Raw genomic sequence first — 22,960 nt, forward strand, 5'->3', positions numbered from 1 at the left:
CGGAAAGGGCTTGTGGAACGTGCGATGTCCCCTGGGGGAGTGGAGCATGGGGCAGTGTTATGATTGGGGCTGAGGACATTCCCCAGGGAATGGGGCAGTGCTGGGACTGGCACTGAGGGCATTCCTGGAGGAAGTGGGAGATTGGCACTGGCCACCACATTATATAGAACAAAGAACAGTACAGGCCCTTCGGCTCATGATGCTGTGTCAACTTTTTAACTTGCTCCAAGATCAATCTCATCCATCCTTCCTTCATTGTCCTCCATCTTTCTTTCATTTGTGTGTTTCCTGAAATATTTCACAAAGGTCCCTAATGTATCAGCCTCTAACACCACCCCTGGCAGTGCATTCCATCTCACCACTCTCTGAGTGAAACACCTAACTCTGACAAACCAACCCCCCCATACTTTCCTCCAATCACATTAAAATTATGTCTTCTCATATAGACCAACTCCACCCTTGGGAAGAAGGTGCTGGCTCAATCTATGCATCCTACCATCTTGTCTGCTTCACACCAGTCATCCTCCTTTGCTCCAAAGAGAAAAGTTCTAACTCGCTTGACCTGTTCTCTTAAGACTTGCCCTCTAATCCAGGCAGCACCCTGGTAAATGTCCTCTGCACCCTCTCTAAAGCTTCCATATCTTTCCTACAATGAGGCAACCAGAACTGAATAAGGTACTCGTTGTCTGGGTAGATTGGGAGTGGAGCTGTGCTGAGATTGGGATTTGGTGGGGGGGGGGGATACTTTGGTGTGTTTGGGGAAGAATATCAATGGTCCTCTGGGGCTTCTGAGCATAGCATGGGTCGGAAGGAGGGAGTTATTGGACCATTCCTACCCCCACACCATTGTCCGTTGTTGCTTTAGGTGCCTCACAACATTTGGCCAACGAAGTCCACCTAAATTTTGAAACTCTACAGAGCTTGGTGTCAGCAATGCTTTTGTCTTGGGGGTGGGGAGGTTGTCGGTTCCTGCTCCCCTTTGTACACAGGTTGGGGGTAGGTTGTGGGCCAGGGGTTACAGTGATTGGGAGTCAGGGATGTGGAGGGGAAAATGAGGTTTCATTGGGGGAATAGAGTATTTGAGAGTGGGGGTGGGAGTAGGGACCAGGGGCTGGAGTTGGTTTGTGGAGTTTGGTTGTGGGAGGTCAGGAGGTGGTTTGGGAGTGAGGATCAGGGCTGGAGTTGGTTTGTGGGGTTTGGTTGTGGGAGGTCAGGAGGTGGTTTGGGAGTGAGGATCAGGGCTGGAGTTGGTTTGTGGGGTTTGGTTGTGGGAGGTCAGGAGGTGGTTTGGGAGTGAGGATCAGGGCTGGAGTTGGTTTGTGGGGTTTGGTTGTGGGAGGTCAGGAGGTGGTTTGGGAGTGAGGATCAGGGCTGGAGTTGGTTTGTGGGGTTTGGTTGTGGGAGGTCAGGAGGTGGTTTGGGAGTGAGGATCAGGGCTGGAGTTGGTTTGTGGGGTTTGGTTGTGGGAGGTCAGGAGGTGGTTTGGGAGTGAGGATCAGGGCTGGAGTTGGTTTGTGGCGTGTGGTTGTGGGAGGTCAGGAGGTGGTTTGGGAGTGAGGATCAGGGCTGGAGTTGGTTTGTGGGGTTTGGTTGTGGGAGGTCAGGAGGTGGTTTGGGACTGAGGATCAGGGCTGGAGTTGGTTTGTGGGGTTTGGTTGTGGGAGGTCAGGAGGTGGTTTGGGAGTGAGGATCAGGGCTGGAGTTGGTTTGTGGGGTTTGGTTGTGGGAGGTCAGGAGGTGGTTTGGGAGTGAGGATCAGGGCTGGAGTTGGTTTGTGGGGTTTGGTTGTGGGAGGTCAGGAGGTGGTTTGGGAGTGAGGATCAGGGCTGGAGTTGGTTTGTGGGGTTTGGTTGTGGGAGGTCAGGTGGCTGTTTGGGAGTGAGGATCAGGGCTGGAGTTGGTTTGTGGGGTTTGGTTGTGGGAGGTCAGGAGGTGGTTTGGGAGTGAGGATCAGGGCTGGAGTTGGTTTGTGGGGTTTGGTTGTGGGAGGTCAGGAGGTGGTTTGGGAGTGAGGATCAGGGCTGGAGTTGGTTTGTGGGGTTTGGTTGTGGGAGGTCAGGAGGTGGTTTGGGAGTGAGGATCAGGGCTGGAGTTGGTTTGTGGGGTTTGGTTGTGGGAGGTCAGGAGGTGGTTTGGGAGTGAGGATCAGGGCTGGAGTTGGTTTGTGGGGTTTGGTTGTGGGAGGTCAGGAGGTGGTTTGGGCGTGAGGATCAGGGCTGGAGTTGGTTTGTGGGGTTTAGTTGTGGGAGGTCAGGAGATGGTTTGGGGGTAGGGATCAGGGGCTGGGGTTGGGATGTGGGAGGCCAGTAGGTGAAGAGGTTGTGTCATTAGGATATGTAGGATTTGGATGTGGTTGAGGGGTTTGGTGAGAAGGCCAGGTGTGAGGTTGGGGGGTTTGTTTGAGAGGAGGGAGTTGGGATAGATGTACATCTGATGGTGGGGGAGGGATGATACAGAGAGTGGCCCCCCTCTGCTGACTCAACCTCGAATTTCCTGCTGCCATCATTGAGAATCACTCTGATCAGATTGTGGTTTCTGAAGACTGCGGTTGGTATAAATGAGCAATGTCTGTGTGCAGACTCAGTGGAAAAGAACCGTCATTGCTGGAACATAGAAGGTCATCCCTATCTGGGACCTCACAGACTGGGGCTGTTCATTCCTCCTCCTGGGCTGGGTTGGAACCCATCTTCATTGGACCCTAAAGTCCTGCACTGGATGAACAGTTTCTGCCGTATTTTTTTTTTCCTGTGTGTGACATGGGCACCATTGGGTCATGTAAATCAGCAGGATGTTTTCTAATGGTCATTTTTTTTTTGCGGGTCAAGGTGGTTTGAAGCATGGAGCACATTAACAAGGTGGACACATGCAGTACGTGTGGCGTTTAGCTGGGTTGTGCCTGTCAGGCAGTGCATGTTTTTCCTTCATACCTCTCATGTGTTAGCCCCTGTCATCTCAACAGGCCATCTGTTGCCAGGATTTGAGGACCTGATCTATAGGGAAAGGTTGAATGGGTTAGGACTTTATTCTCTGGCGTGCAGGAGGTTGAGGGGAGATCGAATGGAGGTATACAGAATTATGAAGGGTACAAATGCAAACAGGCTTTTTCCACTGAGGTTGGGTGAGACTAGAACTAGAAGTCATGGGTTAATGGTGAAGGGTGAAATATTGAGGGGGACCATTTCAGCGGGTGTTTAAAGCAAGGAATGATCTGCCGGTAGCCATGGTAGATGTGGGTTCAATCGCAAAACTTAAGATAAGTATATGGAAGGGAGGGGTATAGACGGCTATGGTCAATGTCGAGTCGATGGGTCTCGGCAGAAAAATGTTTGGCATGGACTAGATGGGCCGAAGGGCTTGTTTCTATGCTATAGAAATCTATGATTCTATATTCTCTTCCTCACTCCTTTGCTTCCCAAACCTCTCCCTCCCTTTCCTCTCCTTGACCCCACCCCCCACCCTGCCTGCCTCAGTCCTTGTCCCCATTTGTATGCCACTTCATCTTCAACTGGTCTTGTCCTTGCTCACATTTCCACAATCCCCTAATCCAGGCATCTTAAAATTCCTGGTTTTCTTTCTTCCAGTACTGAGCTCGGGAAATCCATATTCAAAGTACATTTGTTAGCGAAGTATGTGTTGGGATTCTCCAACCTGCAGGCAGCCACAAGACAAAGAAACACGGCAGAACCCATTGGGATTCCCCACACAACAAAAACGTCACACACCCAATGTGCGAAAAAAAGAACAAATTATCCAAACAAATAACACAAGTTGCGGAGTCCCCGAAAGTGAGTCTACAGCCTAAGAGTCAGGTCAGCACTGCAGCTGGTGCAGGAGCCCAGCAGCTGCAGGCCACTGCCACAGAGTCAGTTTGACCCCGAGGTGAGTGCTGATGGTTGCCAGAGCTGCAGGATCATTTCAACACTGAGGCGACTAAACCTCACAGAATACTGAGCTGAACAGCCTTCATCCTCTCTCTATCGGCCACTCCCCTTTCAGCAAATGGAGCTCGCCCCCTGTTCTGATAGCTGGTGTTACCACTCTGCATTACGACAGAGTGCAAGTTACTGCTGCTCTCTAATCTTTGATCTTCATGTTGCAGCCACCCAGAATAAACAGAGGAGTGCTGTCCTGAGCCACAGAGGAGGTGGAGCCTTCCCATCCATCGACCTCAACGCTAAGCAGCCCCAGCCGATGAGAAAGACGCAAGATAGGAGCGACAGGCCCAGGGTCTCAACCCAGACCTCAGAGGAGACGTCAGAATCTGACTCCGACGACTATGAAAACATGGAGGAATATTTGAGGAATGTGTCGCTGACAGGATCGATGTCGCCCTAGGAAAGCAGCAGTTAGTTCTCATGGCGGATTAGACGGGAGAGCATGAGAAAAGTGCGAACAGTTCTGCGGAGCTTTCTCGATCCACACTGGGCACCGGTAATAGACTCAGCAGATTTCCCCAGTGCATTTGGGAGTCTCCAATATCCGAACACACAGATATGGGAACTGCATTTGTTGAAGTCGCATGGAGAAAGAGAAGCAGAGCGAGGTCCATCAGCACAAATGGCACCGCAATCTGTAGCCAATGATAAACCGTTCCCACTTACAAATCTCTTCTGTGCTTCATTTTTCTGTAGGCCACTGTTGCTTAATTTGCAGTGACTGACGTGGGAAATAATGTCCTCAAAGTTATTGTGCAATCAGAATCGTTTGTCTATGACAGAGTGACTATGTTAGAGGTGAGGATGCTTGAGAAGAGGGAGACTCTTGTATCAGCTGGGAGAGGGAAAGGGAGATTCACTGGTGAAAATATTACTGAGATTGGAGAAAGGAGAGGGAGATTGATGGAGGAGGAGTTCATGGATAGAGTTGTCATAGAGACAGGGTAAGAAATCTATGGATAAAACATTGCTGGCAGAGGGCAGTAGAGAATTCCACATTTCAAGGTATTGATCATGTGCAGAAGTAAGAATAGGCCATCAGAACCCAGAGCCGGCCCCACCATTCATCATTCTGATCTACCGTGATGCCATTTCCTGCATTATCCCCACACCTCTCCATTCCCCAGCCTTCTGGGAGAGTTCCAAACAATCACCACCCTAAGAATGAAGATATTTCTCCTCAGCTCTGTCCTAAATGGCCGATCCCTGAGTCTGAAACTGTGCCCCTGGTCCAGGAATCCTGTGTCGGGGACCACCCTCCCTTCAGCTAGTCTGAACAGACACCTGTGATATCACAGCCCAGCAACACTAAATGATCTCTTTTACTCCCACACTCTGCTTTCTGTCTGGTAACCAAATCTCAATCCATTTCAACCTTTTTAAACCAATGAGGGTAACCCAGTTGGCAGCTGAACGCCTGTGCAGGATCTTATCAAAAGACTCCTGGAATTTTGAACACAACACATTCACTGGTTCTCACTTGTCCATTCCACTAGTTGCATCCTGAAAGAAGTCCAACACGTCAGTTTTTGACTCAGCTCAATCTTCTTACTCCTTCCAAGGTATTCTGAACGTAAGAGATTCTGCAGGTGCTTGAAAATCCAGAGCAACACATACACCAGATCCTGGAGGTGTTGTCCAAGGTAGTCTGGTATTAGAACCATCATATGAACTCCTGCAATTTCCCAACTACTGATGTTAGACTCACAAAATTTCACTCTCCGTCCTTCCTGAAACAGTGGCATCACGCTGGCTCCCTTCCAATCCACGGGAACAATAATGGAATCTACATAACCTTGGAAGATAACCAGAGCATCCAGTATCTCTTTCAAAACTCTGAAATGTAGATAATCCAGTCCTTGGGATTTAGCAATTTTCAAACTCACTAACTCTAGAACAGAGATAAGGAAGAATTTCTTTAGAACAGAGACGAGGAAGAGTTTCTTTAACAGAGGGTGGTGAATCTGTGGAATTTATTGCTACAGACAGCAGTGGATGCCAAGCCATTTGGCATATTTAAAGTGGAGGTTGAAAGGTTCTTGATTAGTAAGGGTGTCAAAGGTCATGTAGAGAAGGCAGGACAATGGAATTGAGAGGGATAATAAATCAGCCATGATGGAATGGCATTGCAGACTCAGGGTGCCAAATGGCCTAATTCTCCTCCTATTGTCTTATGGTCTTAACTTATTTATTACTATTTTTGAGTAATAGATATTGTCCTCAATAACATGTACTCTCTAGACCCTTGTGTTCCACTGGTTTTATGCATCTTGAGCTGTGAAGACAGACAGCAGAGTATCTGTTTAATTCCTCTGCCATTTCCTTCTTGTGAATTCTGTCCATCCGTAAGGGTCTTATATTGGTCCTCGTGTTTTCCACGTACGTGCCTATACTTGCTGCCTCTCACTGGTCCAGCCTAGTCCCCCTCTGCTCAGTTCTAAAATGTGACCTTTCCTCACACCTATGTAATTTCTGGCAACTTTATTTGGCTCTTGTTTTGATCTAAACCATATTTAATTTCTCTGGTCAGCCATGAATGAATCCAAGAACATCGAGCATTACATCACAGTATGGTCCTTCGTCCCACAATATGGTGTCAACTTTTGGACCTATTTCAAGATCAATCTAACTCTTTCCTCCCCCATATTCCTCCATTTTTCTTTTACCCATCTGAAAGTCTCTTAAATGTCCCTAATGTATCTGCCTCTACCACCACTCCCGGCAGGGCACTTTATGCACCCACTACTCTATGTAAAAGTAAACTTACCTCTCACATCTCACTTTCCCCCAATCAACATTAAATTATGATCCCCTTATATTATCCCATTTCCACCCTGAGAAAGAGTCTCTAGCCGTCCACTCGATCACTTTTCACTTTGAGTTTATGAGCCTTGTAAGGGTCTTTTTTCAATCTAGTGCACTTTTTTTTCATGCTAACCATTATCTCTCCACTGTTATGACTTTACCTGTATTCTCCCAATCACCTCAGCTGACTTTCCTGCTTAGGTTTAAAACCCTAGTTTCACCTTGAAGGTGATGTACAGGCCACACCTGCTTGGGTCAGTTACGGAATTCACAACTCAATACTTGACATGCAGTATAAAATTCACTCCCAGATGAAATTATGGGGGAGAGAAAAGTTAATAAAACTATTTATTATCCACTCAGATTGACATAGTACAGCACATTAAAGACCCTTTGGCCCACAATGTGTGCTGATCTATTAACCTACTCCAAGATCAATCTAACCCTTCCATCCTTGTATAGCCCTCTGTTATTTTTTCATTCATGTGCTTCTCTAAGAGTCTCTTAAATGCCCCTAATATCAAACTCCCACCACCACCCCAGGCACATATTTATCAGTGTCTAAAAATCCTACCTCTATACTCTCATCCAATCACTAAAATGATGACCTCTGGTATTAGCCATTGCTACCCTGAGATAAAGAGGCTGACTGTCCACTCTATCTATGCCTACTTATCCTCCTTCACTCCAAAGAGAAAAGCCCTTGCTTGCTCAAGCTTTCCTCACAAGAAAGGGGCACTGCAGAAGCACATTGGTTATTGTGATGCTCTACAGCTCAGGGCTTCGGTGTTCGGAGGTCAGTTCCAGTGCCGTCTGTAAGGAGTTTGGACATTCTCCCTGTGAACGCATGGCTTTCAATCAGGTGCTCCGGTTTCTTCCCATATTCCAAAGAAATACCGGTTAGCAAGTTAATCGGTCATTGTAAATTGTCCTGTGATTAGGCTACTGTTAAATACAGCAGGTGCATTGGTGGTGGCTCATTGAGCTGGAAGGGCCTGTTCCACATTGCACCTCTAACTAAACTAACAAACATCCAGGCAGCATTGTGGTAAATCTCCTCCGCACCTTCTCAAAAGCTTCCACATCCTTTCCATAAAGAGGCAACTAGCACTGAACACAATACCCCCAGTGTGGTCCACCCAGGGTTTTATAGAGCTGCACAGTTACCTCAAGCCTTGGCGTTTTCCTTGACCCTACTCACCAGGGCCTTCTCACGTTCCCCTCTATCTCCAAAGTCCATTCTTAAGCACTGTCCTGGATACGTTGTAACTCTCAAGAACCCTGTCTGACCTTTGCTTCCTAAACCTGAAGTATGCTTCCTTCTTCCTCTTAACTAAGTGTTTCACCTTTCTTGTCAACCATGGTTCCTTCACCCTACCATCTTCACCCTGCCTCAATGGGACAGACCTATCCAGAAAACCCACGCAGGTGCTCCCAAAACAGCCTCCACATTTCTGTTGTCCATTTCCCTGAGTACATCTGTTCCCAGTTTGTACTCCCAAGTTCTTTCCTAATAGCATCATTGTTTTCCCTCCCCCAATTAAATACTTTCCTCTGACTGTCTGTCCCTATCTTTACCACAGCCCCATTTTCCAAATGTGCATCTTCAGAAATGTCAGAAGGCTCTTCATGGAAGTGGGGGGGGGGGGGAAGGGAGAAACATGGCTTGGAGGGGTGGTGGTAGGTTCCCATGATAGCACTCCAAAGTTGGTTTCTCAGGAAATAGGCGTTTGAATGAGGAATCAAAATTCAAATAATTAAAACATCTGTATTTTTTTAAATGAGTCAACCACATTCCTGAAGTGACAATAACAATAATGGTGATAATGAAATGACAAAATTACCTTTAAAAGCACTTGGATCACCAAGGAAGATAATCTACGCCTTTGCTTTGTAACTCCAGACATGCGATGTCAATGTGCGGCCTGGCTCAGTTAAAGGATGAGTTGGGGTGGGGCAAGAAAGGTCACCCACATCTCCCGAACAGGAAGCTCAGCCGGTAGCTTTGAGGAGGAGGATTGATAGCTCATACAGGATTGCTGAAGGAGGAGAGTTCCCTGAATTGTGCTTTCAGAGAGCGGGTACAGGAGTCAGCAAGCAGAGAGCTGAAAAATATTGCTCTCCTTTTGTCTTATCAGTTTAATCTGACCTGTGGTTACTAAGAATAGAATCGAGCAATCTATTAGCTGGAGTGTTATTTGCCTGTGTGCTGAGGCTCACCCTGTGAAACATGCTGATAACTGCTGTTTTAGAGTGAGTGAGTCACTCACGAGGTGCGGGAAATGTACCCAAGTGTTCACAGCACGGAGCAGACCCGCGAGGGTGCGGCGTTCTGTAGCAGGCTCTCCGGGGTCTTCCTGCTGCCATCTTTCTTGGTGCCGGCACCTCCACCCACCCTGGATCTCACCGAGCAAGTGGCCCTGATGCCCCTGAGCACATTGTAACCGGGATGGATGACTGGCGGGCATGTGAACCTCTCTCTGATGACGTAGCCCAGTCTCGTGCTGGCCACCATTCCATCTGCCACTGAATGGATCCTGGTAACCTCGGCATACACATACTGCACTGCCAGCAGTGAGCCTGCAGAAGGCAAAGGGGCATGATCAGTGGGGTCCTGTACACCTCCACATTCACACTAAACCAAAACCTCAGAATCAGATTTATTAGCACTGGCATATGATATGAAGTTTGTTGTTTTGCAGCAGCAGTACAACTCGAGGCATAAAATATACTATAAATTACAATAAGAAATGTACACTCACTTGGCCACTTTATTAGGTACACTTGTACCCCTGCACATTAAGGTAACTATCTAAACAGCCAATCAAAGCATAAAAACATGCAGACATTGTTAAGCGGTTCAGTTGTTATTCAGACCAAACATCAGAATGGGGAAAACTATGATCTATATGATTTTGGCCGTGGAATGATCATTGGTGACAGATGGGGTGGTTTGAGTATCTCAAAAACTCTTGATATCTCTTGAGATTTTCGCACACAACCATCTCTAGAGTTTACAGAAAATGGGGCAAAAAAAACCAAAAAAATTCTAGCGAGCAGCAGTTCTGTGGTGAAAGCGCCTTGTTCATGAGAGAGGTCAGAGGAGAATAGTCACACTGGTTCAAACTGACAGGAAGGAGACAGTAACTCAGATAACCACACATCACAACAGTGGTATGCAGAAGCACATCCCCAAATGCACAACACATCGAACCTTGAAGTGGTTGGGCTACAGGAGCTGAAGACGGCAAACATACACTCGGTGCCCACTTTATAAGGCAAAGGGGGTACCTAATAAAGTGGCTACTGAGTGTATGTTGTGAAATTTGTTGTTTTGCAGCAGCATACATAGAAACATAGAAAACCTGAAGCATAATACAGGCCCTTTGGCCCACAAATCTGTGCCGAACATGTCTTTACCTTAGAACTACATAGGGTTACCCTGAGTCCTCTATTTTTCTGAGCTCCATGTATCCATCCAGGAGTCTCTTAAAAGACCCTATTGTATCTGCCTCCACCACCACCGCTGGCAGCCCATTTCATGCACTCTCTGTGTAAAAAAAAACTTAGCCCTGACATCTCCTTTGTACCTATTTCCAGGCACCTTAAAACTATGCCCTCTATTGCTAGTCATTTCAGCCCTGGGAAAAAGCCCCTGACTATCCACATGATTGATGCCTCTCATTATCTTGTACACCTCTATCAGGTCACCTCTCATCCTCCGTTGCTCCAACACTGCAATATATTAAAAATACTAAACATTACAACATGAAAGATATATTAAAAATAATAAGTAGTGTAAAAATAGTGAGATAGTATTCATGGGTTCATGGACCATTCAGAAATCTGATGGTGGAAGGACAAAACAGTTCCTAAAACTTTGAGTTTTCAGTCTCCTGTACTCTGGTAATGAGTAGAAGGCATCTCCTGGGTGGTGGGGGTCCTTAATGGTGGATGCTGCCTTTTTTAAGTATCATCTTTTGAAGATGTCCCAGATGCTGGGGAGACCAGTGCACATGAAGGAGCTGGCTGAGTTTCCAGCACTCTGCAGATTTTCCTGATCCTCCATACCAGTTAAGATGCTCTCCAAGGTACAACTGCAGAAATCTGTTAGAATCTTTGGTGACAGACCAAACCTCCTGAAACTCCTAATGAAGTGTAGCTGGTGGCGTGCCTTCTTTGTGATTGCATCGATATGTTGAGCCTCTCAAATTTATTTTCTGAGTGGTTGCAGCAGCTTAACATTTTTTACTAAGAAATTCCCGACCAAGCGACTTTGACACAGATATCTGCTGTTTGAAGTATGTTGGTTAATGAGACAGGAACTGAGCATAAAGAGATTAACCAAATTGTTTTACGCACACGTACATGTGCAAAGGAAATTGATTTCCCTTATACACAGGTGTCAGCTTCAGCTCAAGTGGCTAACTCTCTTATCTCTGATCCTCAAAGGTACTTGATCCGATTCTACCCCAGGGACCTGGGAGCAATTGTGCAGGTTATGTCAGGGCCAATGGAAGTAACATTTCGGTCAGGTGGCATTAGTAATGGTCATAGATTCAATCACAGATCATGCCAGACTGTGGGAGAGGCAGTGCTGAGGAACAATACACTCACGTACAGAGTAGGAATTGGAATTACCTTTATTATTGTCACATGTACTGGGATACAGTGAAAAGCCTCTCTTGCTTACTGTTCATGAAGATCAACCATTATACCGTACGTTGAGATAGTACAAGGTAAAACAATAACAGAATGGATTCATCATGAAGGCTGCCCACCATCCAGAACACGCCCTCCTCTCATTACCATCACTACAGGAACCTGAAGACACACACTCAATGTTTTAGGAACAGCTTCTTCCTCTCAGCCATCAGATTTCTGATCAGCCCATGAACACTACCTCAATATTTTTGCTCTCTTTTTGCACAATTTATTTATTTTCCTGCTGCTGTAAAACAATTTTTTGACATACAGTACATCAGTGATAATCCGACTGAGAGTAAAGAGTAACAGTGCTTATAGACAATAAGGTGCGAGATTATAATGAGGCAGATTATGAGGTCAATAGTCTTGTCATACTGGAGAACCATTCAATAAGACCCATAATACCATGATATAGGAGCAGAATTAGACCATTTGGCCCATCAAGTCTGCTCTGCCATTTCATCAAGGCTGATTTCTTATCCCTCTCAACCCCAATCTCCTGCAATCCCTCCGTGTCCCTCCATGCCCTGACCAATCAAGAATCTTATCAACTTCTGCCTTAAATGTACATACAGACTTGGCCTCCACAGCTGCCGGTGGCAAAAAATTCCATAGATTCATCACTCTCTGGCTAAAGAAATTCCTCCTCACCTCCATTGTAAAAGGACGCCCCTTTATTCTGAGGTTGTGACCTCTGATATTAGACTCTCCTACCATAGGAAATATCCTCTCCACTTTCCCTCTATCAAGACTTTTCACCATTTGATAGGTTTCAATAAGGTCACCACTTATTCTTCTGAATTCCAGTGAATACAGGCCCAGGGCTATCAAACACTCTTCATATGACAAGCCGTTCTAACCTGGAACCATTTTTGTGAACCTCCTTTGAAGCCTCTCCAGTTTTAGCATATCATTTCCAAGATAAGGGGCTGAAAACTGCTCACAATACTCCCGAGTGAGGCCTCACCAGTGCTTCAATGGTTTTTCAACGGAAGATGTCCTCGAGCATACTGGTGGGGTAGAAGATGTCCTTCAGCCTGGTAGGAACTGCTTTGAGGCTTTTATATCTTCTGCCCAATGGAAGAAGGTAGAAGAGAGAATGTCAGGGCTGGGTGTGACGTTTGATGATGATGGCTGCTTTACTAAGGCAGAAGGAAGTATGGAAGGAGTCAGTGGAGAGGAAGCTAGTTCCCATGATGTACTGAGCTGTGTCCACAACAGTTGCAGTCATGGGCAGAGCAGTTGCCACACCCAGTAGTTATGCATCCAGAAAGGATGCTTTCGACGGTGCAATGACAAGAATTGGTAAGGGTCAGATGGGTCACGCCTTCTGAGAAGGTAGATGTGGGGGGTGAACTTTCATGGCTGTGGCATCTACATGGTCGGAGCAGGACAGATTATTGGTGATGTTCACTCCTAGGAACTTGAAGCTCTCAACACCCTTGATGTAAACAGGAGCATGTGTACTGTCTCTCTTCCTGAAGTCCATGACCAGCTCTTTTGCTGACATTGAGGGAAAGGTTGTTGTCATGACACCATGTCACTAAGCTCTTCACATCCTTATGTACTCCAACTCAACATTATTTGAGATGCGGCCCACTACAGTGGTATCATCTGCAAATGTGAACGGAGTTGGAACAGAATCTGGCCTCTCAGTCTTGAGTGCATAGGGAGTAGAATAGGAGACAGGGTATGCAACCTTGTGGAGCATCAGTGTTAGGAATAATCATAGCAGAGGTGTTGCTGCCTTTCCTTACTGACTACAGTCTTTTGGTCAGTAAGACGAGGTTCCAGTTGCAGAGATGTTGACTCCCAGGTTCTGGAGTTTGGTGATGTTAGCTTGGAATTGTAGTAATGAAGGCAGGTGTGTAGACAATAAACAATAGTTTAACGAAAGTGTCTTTCCCATCCAGCTTCTCCAGAGGTGAGTGTAGGGCTAAGCAGATGGCATCCTCTGTAGACCTGTTTTGGTGGTAGGTGAATTACAGTGGGTCGAGGTTGCCCAGGGGACAGGAGTTAATGTGTGCCAAGACCAGCCTTGCAAAGTGCTTCATGATAGTGGATGACAGAACCACTGGGCGGCAGTCATCAAGGCATGTTACCTTGCCTTTCTTAGGTACCGGGGTAATGGTCGTCTTAAAGATTGACAACTGATGGAGTGAGCCTCCATTGAAAGGAGACACAACAGACTGCAGATGCTAGAACCTGGAGTAACAGATAATCTACAGGTTGAGCAGAATCTGTGGGGGAGAAGGAATTGCCAGAACTTTCAGTCAACAATCTCTGGCGCAGGCTTGTAATCTGAAATATCAATAGTTTCCTCCCCACCCACCCCTACAGATGCTGCTCGAACTGCTGAGCTTCTCCAGCAGATTGTTGTTCTACAGAAAGGTCACCACTGAAGAGCACAGCACTCTCAGAGGGGGAATACAGAGGAGGTGTACACGTCAGGTGGAATAATGTGGAGTGCATTGCACTGAGAAGGGCTGTGCTGAAGGCAGGCTTCGGCATTTTGATGGTGGAGTTACCACATTATCACAGGACCAATACTGAGGAGTACTGCATTGTTAGAGGAGTTGTACTGAGGAAGTCCTGCATCACGGAAGGGCAGTACCCCTCAGAGAACCAGCTTGGAAACTAGCAGAGGATGGGGGCGGCACGGTAGTACAGCAGTTAGCGCATCACCTTATAATGCCAGCGATCGCTGATCAGGGTTCAATTCCCGCAGCTGCCTGTAAGGAGTTTGTACTTTCTCCCCGTGACCGTGTAGGTTTCTTTCTGGGTTCTCTGGTGTCCTCCCATATTTTAAAGATGTTCAGGTTAGATTTATTGAGCAGTGGGCATGCTATGTTGGGTCAACACTTGCGGGCTGTCCCCAACACAGTCCTTGCTGATCTGATTTCAAAGTTCAAAGTAAATTTGTTATCGAAGTACATATATATCACCATATACAACCCTGAGATTCACTTTCCTGTGGGCATACTCAATAAATCCATAACAGAATCCATGAAGGACTGTACCAACTTGGGCATTTGACCAGTGTACAAAAGACATCAAACTGCAAATACCAAAAGGAAGAAATAATAATAATAAATAAACAATAAATATCAAGAACATGAGATGAAGGGTCTTTGAAAGTTAGTCCGTTGGTTGTGGGAATATTTCAATAATGGAGCAAATGAACCGCACTGGGTCAAGAGCCTGGTGGTTGAGGGGTAAGAACTGTTCCTGAACCTGGTGGTGTGAGTCCCGAGGCTCCTCTACCTTCTTCCTGTGGAAGAAATGTGTCATTTGACGCAAATGACACATTCATTGTTTTTTTTAATCTGGTACATAAAGCTAATTTTTATCTTTATCTTTAGCGAGGGAGTACTGTATTGGCGGAATGGCAATTCGGAGGGAGTTATGACTACATTGGTTAAGTGGCAATAAACAGGAAGGAGACACTGTTAGAGAAGGGTTAGTATTAAGGGTGTGTTGCCTTGTCAGAAGGGCAATACTGAAGGAGTCAAGGATGTAAAGAGCTCCATAAATAAAAACAAAAATATGCCGGAGATACATAGATATCCAGAACATATAACAGTAGAGCACGGCAGAGGGCCTTCCAGCCCCTAATGTCTGGGCTGACCATGATGCTGATTTAAACTGCATATCATAGACAGTCAATGTACCTCTATTTCCTGCCCATTCATGTGGTGGTCTAAAATGCTTCTGAAACATCACTCTCATCTTTCACAAGAACCAGAATATTGTGAATAGCTTTTGTTTTGTGATCATTCCATTTATAAGTACGTTGAGGTGGTGAAAAGGAAAACTAAATGACATGATAATTGGTGGACTATGTTGCCCTGTTTTATGTTAAATGTAGAATACAGTGTGGCAGTTACATAGAAATTGCAGTGTAGGCAGACAATTGAAGTGTAAGGACCACAATGAGAAGAGGGGGAGATCAAGAGTTTGCCTCTGAGACTGTGTGCAAGGTCTGTTCAAGAGTTAATGGAGGAGAGACTGTTTAGTTGATGGACTGGGCTGGTTTCAGAATTCCTTGCAGTTCCCTGTAACTTGGGCAGAGCAGTTGCCATACCAAACTATAATGCATCTGGTTCTGTGGTGCATCTATAAAAATTGGTGATGTGACAAACTTCCTCGGCCTATTGAGGAAGTGGTGATGCTAGGGTGATGATTTGACCATAGTGTCTACGTAGTTGGTGCAGAAGAAGTTGTGACATTCACACCAAGGAAGTTAAAGATCTCAGCCATCTCCAATCTCTCAACCATCTCAACCAGATCACAAGTGTTTGTAATAGGGCGGACATCATGGATTGCCAGATGTTGAAGCATAAGACCATAAGAATTCGGCCACTCAGCCGAACATGTCTGTGCTGCCATTCCATCATGGCTGCTGTATCGTCCTTCTCAACTCCATTCTCCTGCCTTCTTCCTGCCCTGACTAACCAAGAACCTAACAGCTTCTGCTTTAAGTATATTCAATGGCTTGACTTCCACAGTTGTCCGTGGCAATAAATTCCACAGATCCACCACTGTCTGGCTAAGGAAATTCCTTCTAAGTGGACATCCCTCTATTCTGTGGCTGTGCCTTTTGGTCCTAGACTCACCAACTGTAGGAAATATCCTCTCCACATCCACACTAGCTAGGCCTTTCAATATTTGGTAGGTTTCAATGAGATCCCCCTCAATGAGATCTCCCTGTGTAGAAAATATTCCTTCTAGCAAAGTGCATGTCCGTATACTTCCCTACACTATATTCCATCTGCCACTTCTTTGCCCATCCTGTTAATTTGTCCAAATTCTTTTACAGACTCCCTGCTTCTTCAATGCTGCCTGCCTTTCCACCTCATTTTTCTAAACTTCAGCAAGTACAGGCCCAGAGCCATCAAACACCTCATATTTTTCAATCCCAGGACAATTCTTGTAAACCTCTTCATACATCTCTTAAATGCCAGATCATCCTTCCTTAGATATGAACCCCAAAAACAGCTCACAGTACTCCAGGTGCAGTCTGGCTAATGCCTTATACATCAGCATCACATCCTGCTCTTATATTTTAGTCCACTCAAAATAAATGTTAGCATTGCATTTGCCTTCCTTACCACCGACTCAACCTACAAGTTAACCTTTAGAGAATCCTGCACAGGGATTCCCAAGACCCTTTGCATATCTAATTTTTGAAGTTTCTCCTTGTGTAGAAAATATTCCTTCTAGCGAAGTACATGTCCGTACACTTCCCTACACTGTATTCCATCTGTCACTTCTTTGCCCATCCTGTTAATCTGTCCAAATTCTTTTACAGACTCCCTGCTTCCTCAATGCTGCCTGCCCTTCTGCCTATCTTTGTATCACCTGAAAACTTGACTACAAAGCTATCAATTCCATCTTCCAAATCATTGGCATATAACATGACAAGAAGTGGTCCCAATACCAACCCCTGTGGAACACCACCAGTTACTCACAGCCAACCAGACGAGGCTTCCTTTATTCAGATTCTTTGCCTCCAGCCAGTCAGCCAATCTTCCATCCATGATATCTTTCCTGTAATACCATGGGTTCTTAACTTGTTAAGCAGCCTCATGTGCGGCCAAAGCCCTTCTGAAAGTCCAAGTAAACAACACCCACTGACTCTTCTTTGTCTATCCTGGCTGTTATTTCCTCTAATAATTCCAACAGATTTGTCAGGCAAGAATTCCTCTTAAGGAAGCAATGCTGACTTTGGCCTACTTTATCATCCACCTCCAATTACTCCAAAACCTCATCCTTAATAATCAACAACATTTTCCCAGCCGCTGAAGTCAGACTAACTGGGCCATAATTTCCTTTCGTCTAGATCCGTCCCTTCATAAAGAGTGCAGTGACATTTGCAATTTTCCAGTCCTCCAGAATCTAGTGATTTTTGAAAGATCATTAATAATACCTTTATAATTTCTTCAGCCAGCTCTTTCAGAGCCCAGGGATGTGGTCCACCTGGTTCAGGTGACTTATCTACCTTCAACTTCCCAAGCACCTTCTCCTCAGTCATAGCGACTAAACTCACTTTTCTTAGAACTTTCTGCCCTCTGACACTCTTGACTTTCTGGCACACTGCTAAAGTCTTTCATAGTGAAGACTGATGTAAAATACTGATTAAGATGTCCACCATTTCTATTTTGTCCCCATACTACCTCTCCAATGCTACCTGCCAATGGTGCAGTCTAAGAAAGGGTGATGAATCCTGGTCTATTTTGAGACTACAGTTGTTTATGGGCAGCAAATAATGACTGGTGCCAAGAAATAAATCAGGATCTAGTTGGCAGGGCCTACAGGGTGAGATGCTGGTGGAGCAGGCAATCATTTGATGTTATGTGTACCTTTTAATACAAGAGCAAACATCAAGTCTGTGACATTGACAAGAGGAACTAGGATATTGATCTGCACGAAAATATTTACGTATTTAATACTAATCCCATATGAGACCCTCCCATCTCCAAAAACTGTGAAATTAATGAGATTGGATCAGTCTTAGGGAGGGGACACTCACAGACAGAGTGAGTCACCAACGGGGACACTCACAGACACAGTGAGTCCCCAGAGGGGATACTCACAGACAGGGTGAGTCACCAGAGGGGACGCTCACAGACAGAGTGAGTCTCCAGAGGGGACGCTCACAGAGTGAGTCACCAGAGGGGACACTCACAGACAGAGTGAGTCTCCAGAGGGGACACTGACAGACAGAGTGAGTCACCAGAGGGGATGCTCACAGAGTGAGTCACTAGAGGGGACACTCACAGAGTGAGTCTCCAGAGGGGACACTCACAAACTGAGTGAGTCACCAGAGGGGACACTCACACGTAGAATGTGCCACTAAAGTGTGTGGCCAGGTTTAATTCTGCCCCAAGGACAGCACTTCAGTACTTGTAGCACGTGTGTAGTTTCGGTCATTCAGCTGTAGGGCGGTTGCCGTGAAGCCAGCCATTCACCCTCCCTTGCTCCTGGTTTCACCTGTCACCTGTCAGCTTGCACTCATTCCCCTCCCTGTCCTGGGTTCTTCCCCCTTCCTCTTCAGTCCTGATGAAGGGACTCTGGCTGAAACAGCAACTGCTTATTCTTCTCCACAGATGCTGGCTGACCTGCTGTGTTCTTCCATCATTGTGTGTGTGTGTTGCTCTGGATAGATTTGGGCTATCTTTCTTGGAGGGTAGAAGGCTGAGGGGCAACCTTATCATACCATGAGGGGCATAGTTAAAGTGAATGGCCATCGTCGTTTTCCCAGGGTAGGAGAGTCTGAAATTGAAGGGCAAGAGTTGAAGGTGAAAGGTGAATTATTTAAGGAGTTCAGAGGGGTGGCTCTTTCATGCAGAGGGTGGCGAATACACGAGGCGAGCTACCAGAGGAAGTGATAGAGGTGGCTAATATTACAATGTTTAAAAAGCACTTGGACAGGGACACAGACAAGAAAGGTTTAGAGGGATAGGAAGTAAACACAGTCAAATGGGTCTCAGGTAGGCAGATTTGACAGCATAGATAAGTCGGATTGAAGAGCTTGTATCATTGCTGTATGACTCTCTGATACATTGCACAGCTACTGGAGTGGAACCTCAGCCCTGAATGGAACCAGTCACCCACACAGTCATAGCTGCTGTTGAGGCTGGGGTAGGAGGATTAATTGGGGGGTACAGATGGGGTGAATGCATACAGGCTCTTTTCCCTTAGGTTGGGAGGGACTAGAACTAGAATGTCTAGTCTCATCAGTCTGAGGTGAAGGAACTCCATCACTCAGACGGTGTTGTGAGTGTGGAATGAGCTGCCAGCAAAAATGCTGGTTGCAGGTTTAATTGTAGCATTTATGAGAAGTTTGGTTTGGCTACACAGATGAGAGGGGTATGCAGGGATATGGCCCGGGTACAAGTAGATGGGACTGGGCGGAAAACCAGGATGACACAGATTAGATGGGCTGAAGGGCCTATTTCTGTATGGTAATGCTCTAGGACTCTATAAGAGTCAGCAGGGAAGGGCTCCAGAGGAAGTTCTGATGTATAGAATCAGGTCTGGAAGGAGGTTGCCCATGCCTATGGTAGGGGAAGGCCCACCACAAGAAAAGTCAGTCAAATTGCTGCTTTTCTCCCTGTTTAAATGGACCCTCCACCGATGTTGGGAGATGGAACTGGGCAGTCATTGACAGGGTCTCCCTCAATAGCTCTTCCCAGTGGCAGAAGGGCTTCTCCCCAAATCACAGTGTGGATCACATATATCTGGAGGCACAGTAGACATGGTCTACATGACATCCCCAGGCAGGGAGCAGCACCAGCCACTGTGACTCGCACTTCACAACTTCACTGAAGGCACTGACTTCAATCCATGAGTGTAAAAGTGAAGAGCATAGACAGGGTGAATAAGAAAGAATCCGATGGGAGAGGAGAGTGGACCATGAGAAAAGGGGTACCAGAGAGAGGTGATGGGCAAGTGAGAAAAAGGGAAGGTGTAGGAGGGAAGCCAGAATGGTGGATGAAAGGAGAGATAGAGGGAGGGCACCTTGGTGACAATGATAAACCAATACCAAAATCAAAACGACATTTGACTGAGTTCATGGATTGGAAAGACCCAGAGGGATATGGGTGAAACACAGAATTGGGACGAGCTCAGATGGGCACCTTGGTGATCATGGACTAACTGGCTGAAGGGCCTGTTTCCGTGTCGTATTAAAGATTAAAGAGATCTTTAAAGATTAGCTTCACTTGTCACATGGACATCGAAACTCACAGTGAAATGTGATGTTTGCGTCACTGTCTACAACATGCTGGGGGCAGCTCGCAAGTGTCGCGGGCTTCTGACGCTAACGTAGCATGCCCACAGTTCACTAATCCTAACCGGTACGTCTTTGGAATATGAGAAGAAACCAGAGCAGCTGGGGGAAACTCACATGGTCACGGGGAAGCGTACAGACTCCTTACAGATAGTGGTGTGAATCGAACCCCGATCAGTTACTGCTGGCACTGATTGAACTACCTGCTCCTCTACTTGGCAGCCTATGGTTCTACGACAGGTGAAAAAGACTGTGGACTTCCTCCTCAATTTCCCTGGCTGGAAAAATTCACCTCTATCCTACATCTGCCACAAGGTGGCATCCAAGTTGTGATTTTACCCAGTCAGTCCACGTAAAGCATTACACACAAAATGCAGGACGTGCTAGGCTGTTGGTATTTCAGGCCCAGACCCTTCTCCAGGACAGGAATGGAAGCAGGCAGAAGCCAGGGGCATGTGCTGGAAAGGAATACAAGCTGGCAGGTGAAACCAGATGAGAGGAGAAGGTAGGTGAGGTCTGGAGGGAGGATGAAGGAAGGAGGTGATAGGTGGGAAAGGAGAAGAGGTGAAGGAATACTCTAATCAGAGAGGAGAGCGGACCATGGACAATAGGGAAGGAGGAGGGGTACCAGAGGGAGGTGATTGGCAAGTGAGGAAAAGAGAAGGAGAAAGAGAGAGCTTGAATAGGGAATGGAAAGAGAGGAGGGAGGGAGGAGAATTACTGGGAACAAGAGAAATCAATGTTTATGCTCTCAAGTTGGAGGCTACCTAAACAGAATATGAGGTGTTGCTCCTCCAAACTGAGTTTGGCCTCCTTCTGCCAGTAGAGGAGGCCATGGGCTGACAGGATGGAATGGGAATGGGGAATCAAATTCATGCACAGACCCCTTTTGCGACAGACAGGGGGAAGGTGCTCGACAAAGTGGCAGAGCCAACTCAGAGCAACCCAGTATCCATCAAGGCTATGCCTTACTCCAGGTAAGCAAGAAGCATTATCAACCCAAAATATTGAAGTAAACGATGTCATTCTAACTATTGAAATTGTGTTGAAACACCTACAGTTACCTTTGAGCTTAAGGATACATAAATGTGAGTTTGGGAGACTCTATGAGAGTGGCTCCAGAAGAATTCCTGCTTGTCATAATGAGTAAAGACCTTTTTATCACCAGCTTCAGTGTCTGTCCGGTGACTTAGTTCACAGTCACATTATGTCCTTGTACTCCAAAGTCTCTCTGCACTACAACACTCCCCAGGGCTCTACTGTTCACTGCAGTGCTTTAACTTTCCAAAATATATTTAGGCACCTATCCAATCCTGTTGTAAGCTCAGACAACCTTCCTCACTACGCACTAAAACACCAGTTTTGGTGTCATCGACAGATTACCAGTCATACTACCTACCTGTAGGTTCTATTCCAAAATCATTGATATATATGAAAAAAGTGGGGGACTGGGCTGATTCAGGCAATGGAATCTCATTTTTAAAGACTATTAAGGTACCCCACATGGGTTCTGGGATGTCAATGGCTCTCATTGTGTTAGTGCTCAGCTGCCATAGTTGGAGAGTGCACTGATGTGAGGAGCCAGAGAAGAATGATGGCTCTGGGTCTGCACTTCAAATCAAATCAAATCAAGTTTAATTATCATTCAGAGCATACATGGATACAGTTGAATGAGTCAGCATTCCTTTGAGGCCCAGCTACATAACATACATTCAAAATATAGAGAGATAAGAAACACACACACACACATTGTTACACAAGAAAACAGATGTATAGTCCAAGTCCCTGAGCGACATACAAACTGATGGTAAAGCTCCTGGCAATCCAGCCTGTCCTTCCGCCGATCGAAGACTGAAAGGCAGCACTGACAGGAGAGGCCAGCCCCCAACTCAGCACAGAATCCACACCACACCGCCTCCAACATCCTCTCACTTGGACTGGGCAGCAGGCAAGCCCGCGGCTTGAGGCTTAGACCTTGCTACAACCGCAGCCACGTGGCTGCCTTGTTGCCTGTCTTTCCACCAAACAAGGGAAACAGGCCTGTGGTATCTCACATTATCAATGCTCACGGGTTTTTGTAGAAACGCCGGTTTCAACAACTAGGAGGTATTTCATCCAAAACAATCTTGCTGGAATTTAAAAGAATGAGGGAGGGCCTCATTGAAAGGTCTAAATAGAGTAGACATGGAGAGGATGTTTCCAATAGTTGGGAGAGTTTAGTAGCAGAGGAAACTGTCTCGTAATAGAAATATATCTCTTTAAAATAGAGATGTGGAGGAATTTCTTTAAACAGAGGTTGGGGAATATTTGGAATTCATTGCCACAGTTGGCTGTGGAGGCCAAGTCATTGTCTATATTTAAAGTGGAGCTTGATAGGTTCTTGATTGGTAAGATGGTGCCTCCATCTGTAGGTAGGCTGGACTGGTGAACGTGTTCAAAGATTCTGTGGAGAAGGTGGGAGAATTGGGTTGAGATGGAAAATAAATCAGCCAGGAGTGAATGGCAGAGCAGGCTCGATAGGCCAAATTCTACTCCTATGTCTTATAGTTTTAACTAGGGTGTGGTCCTTGTCTACCAGGATCCATTCCCCCCGACCACCCACTACCCACCACCCGGCTACTGCTGGCTGCTGAAAATGTCCAACAGTCCAGCCTCTCTGCAGGTGAAGGCACCATCTGTGCTTGTGGAAACGCAGCTTTCACCAGCTAGGAGATAATTC

At 46.2% G+C, this 22,960-nt stretch overlaps 2 protein-coding genes across 2 annotated transcripts in view; one reads left to right on the forward strand and one right to left on the reverse strand.

Annotated features, from left to right (window-relative positions):
- Nucleotides 1-6,520, forward strand: part of LOC134351725 (differentially expressed in FDCP 6 homolog) — a 68,495-nt gene extending 61,975 nt beyond the window's left edge. Inside the window, exon 12 of the mRNA XM_063058302.1 lies at nt 4,100-6,520. Within this exon, the coding sequence (XP_062914372.1) occupies nt 4,100-4,335 (236 nt within the window). The 3' untranslated portion in view covers nt 4,336-6,520. The remainder of the gene's footprint in view (nt 1-4,099) is intronic.
- A 2,516-nt stretch (nt 6,521-9,036) lies between these two features.
- The window catches only part of nwd1 (NACHT and WD repeat domain containing 1), a 78,105-nt gene continuing 64,181 nt past the window's right edge, over nt 9,037-22,960 (reverse strand). The window contains exon 19 of the mRNA XM_063059532.1: nt 9,037-9,320. Coding sequence (XP_062915602.1) covers nt 9,037-9,320 — 284 coding nt within the window. The remainder of the gene's footprint in view (nt 9,321-22,960) is intronic.

This window comes from Mobula hypostoma, chromosome 9, assembly GCF_963921235.1.
Source record: "Mobula hypostoma chromosome 9, sMobHyp1.1, whole genome shotgun sequence".
NCBI lineage: Eukaryota > Metazoa > Chordata > Chondrichthyes > Myliobatiformes > Myliobatidae > Mobula > Mobula hypostoma.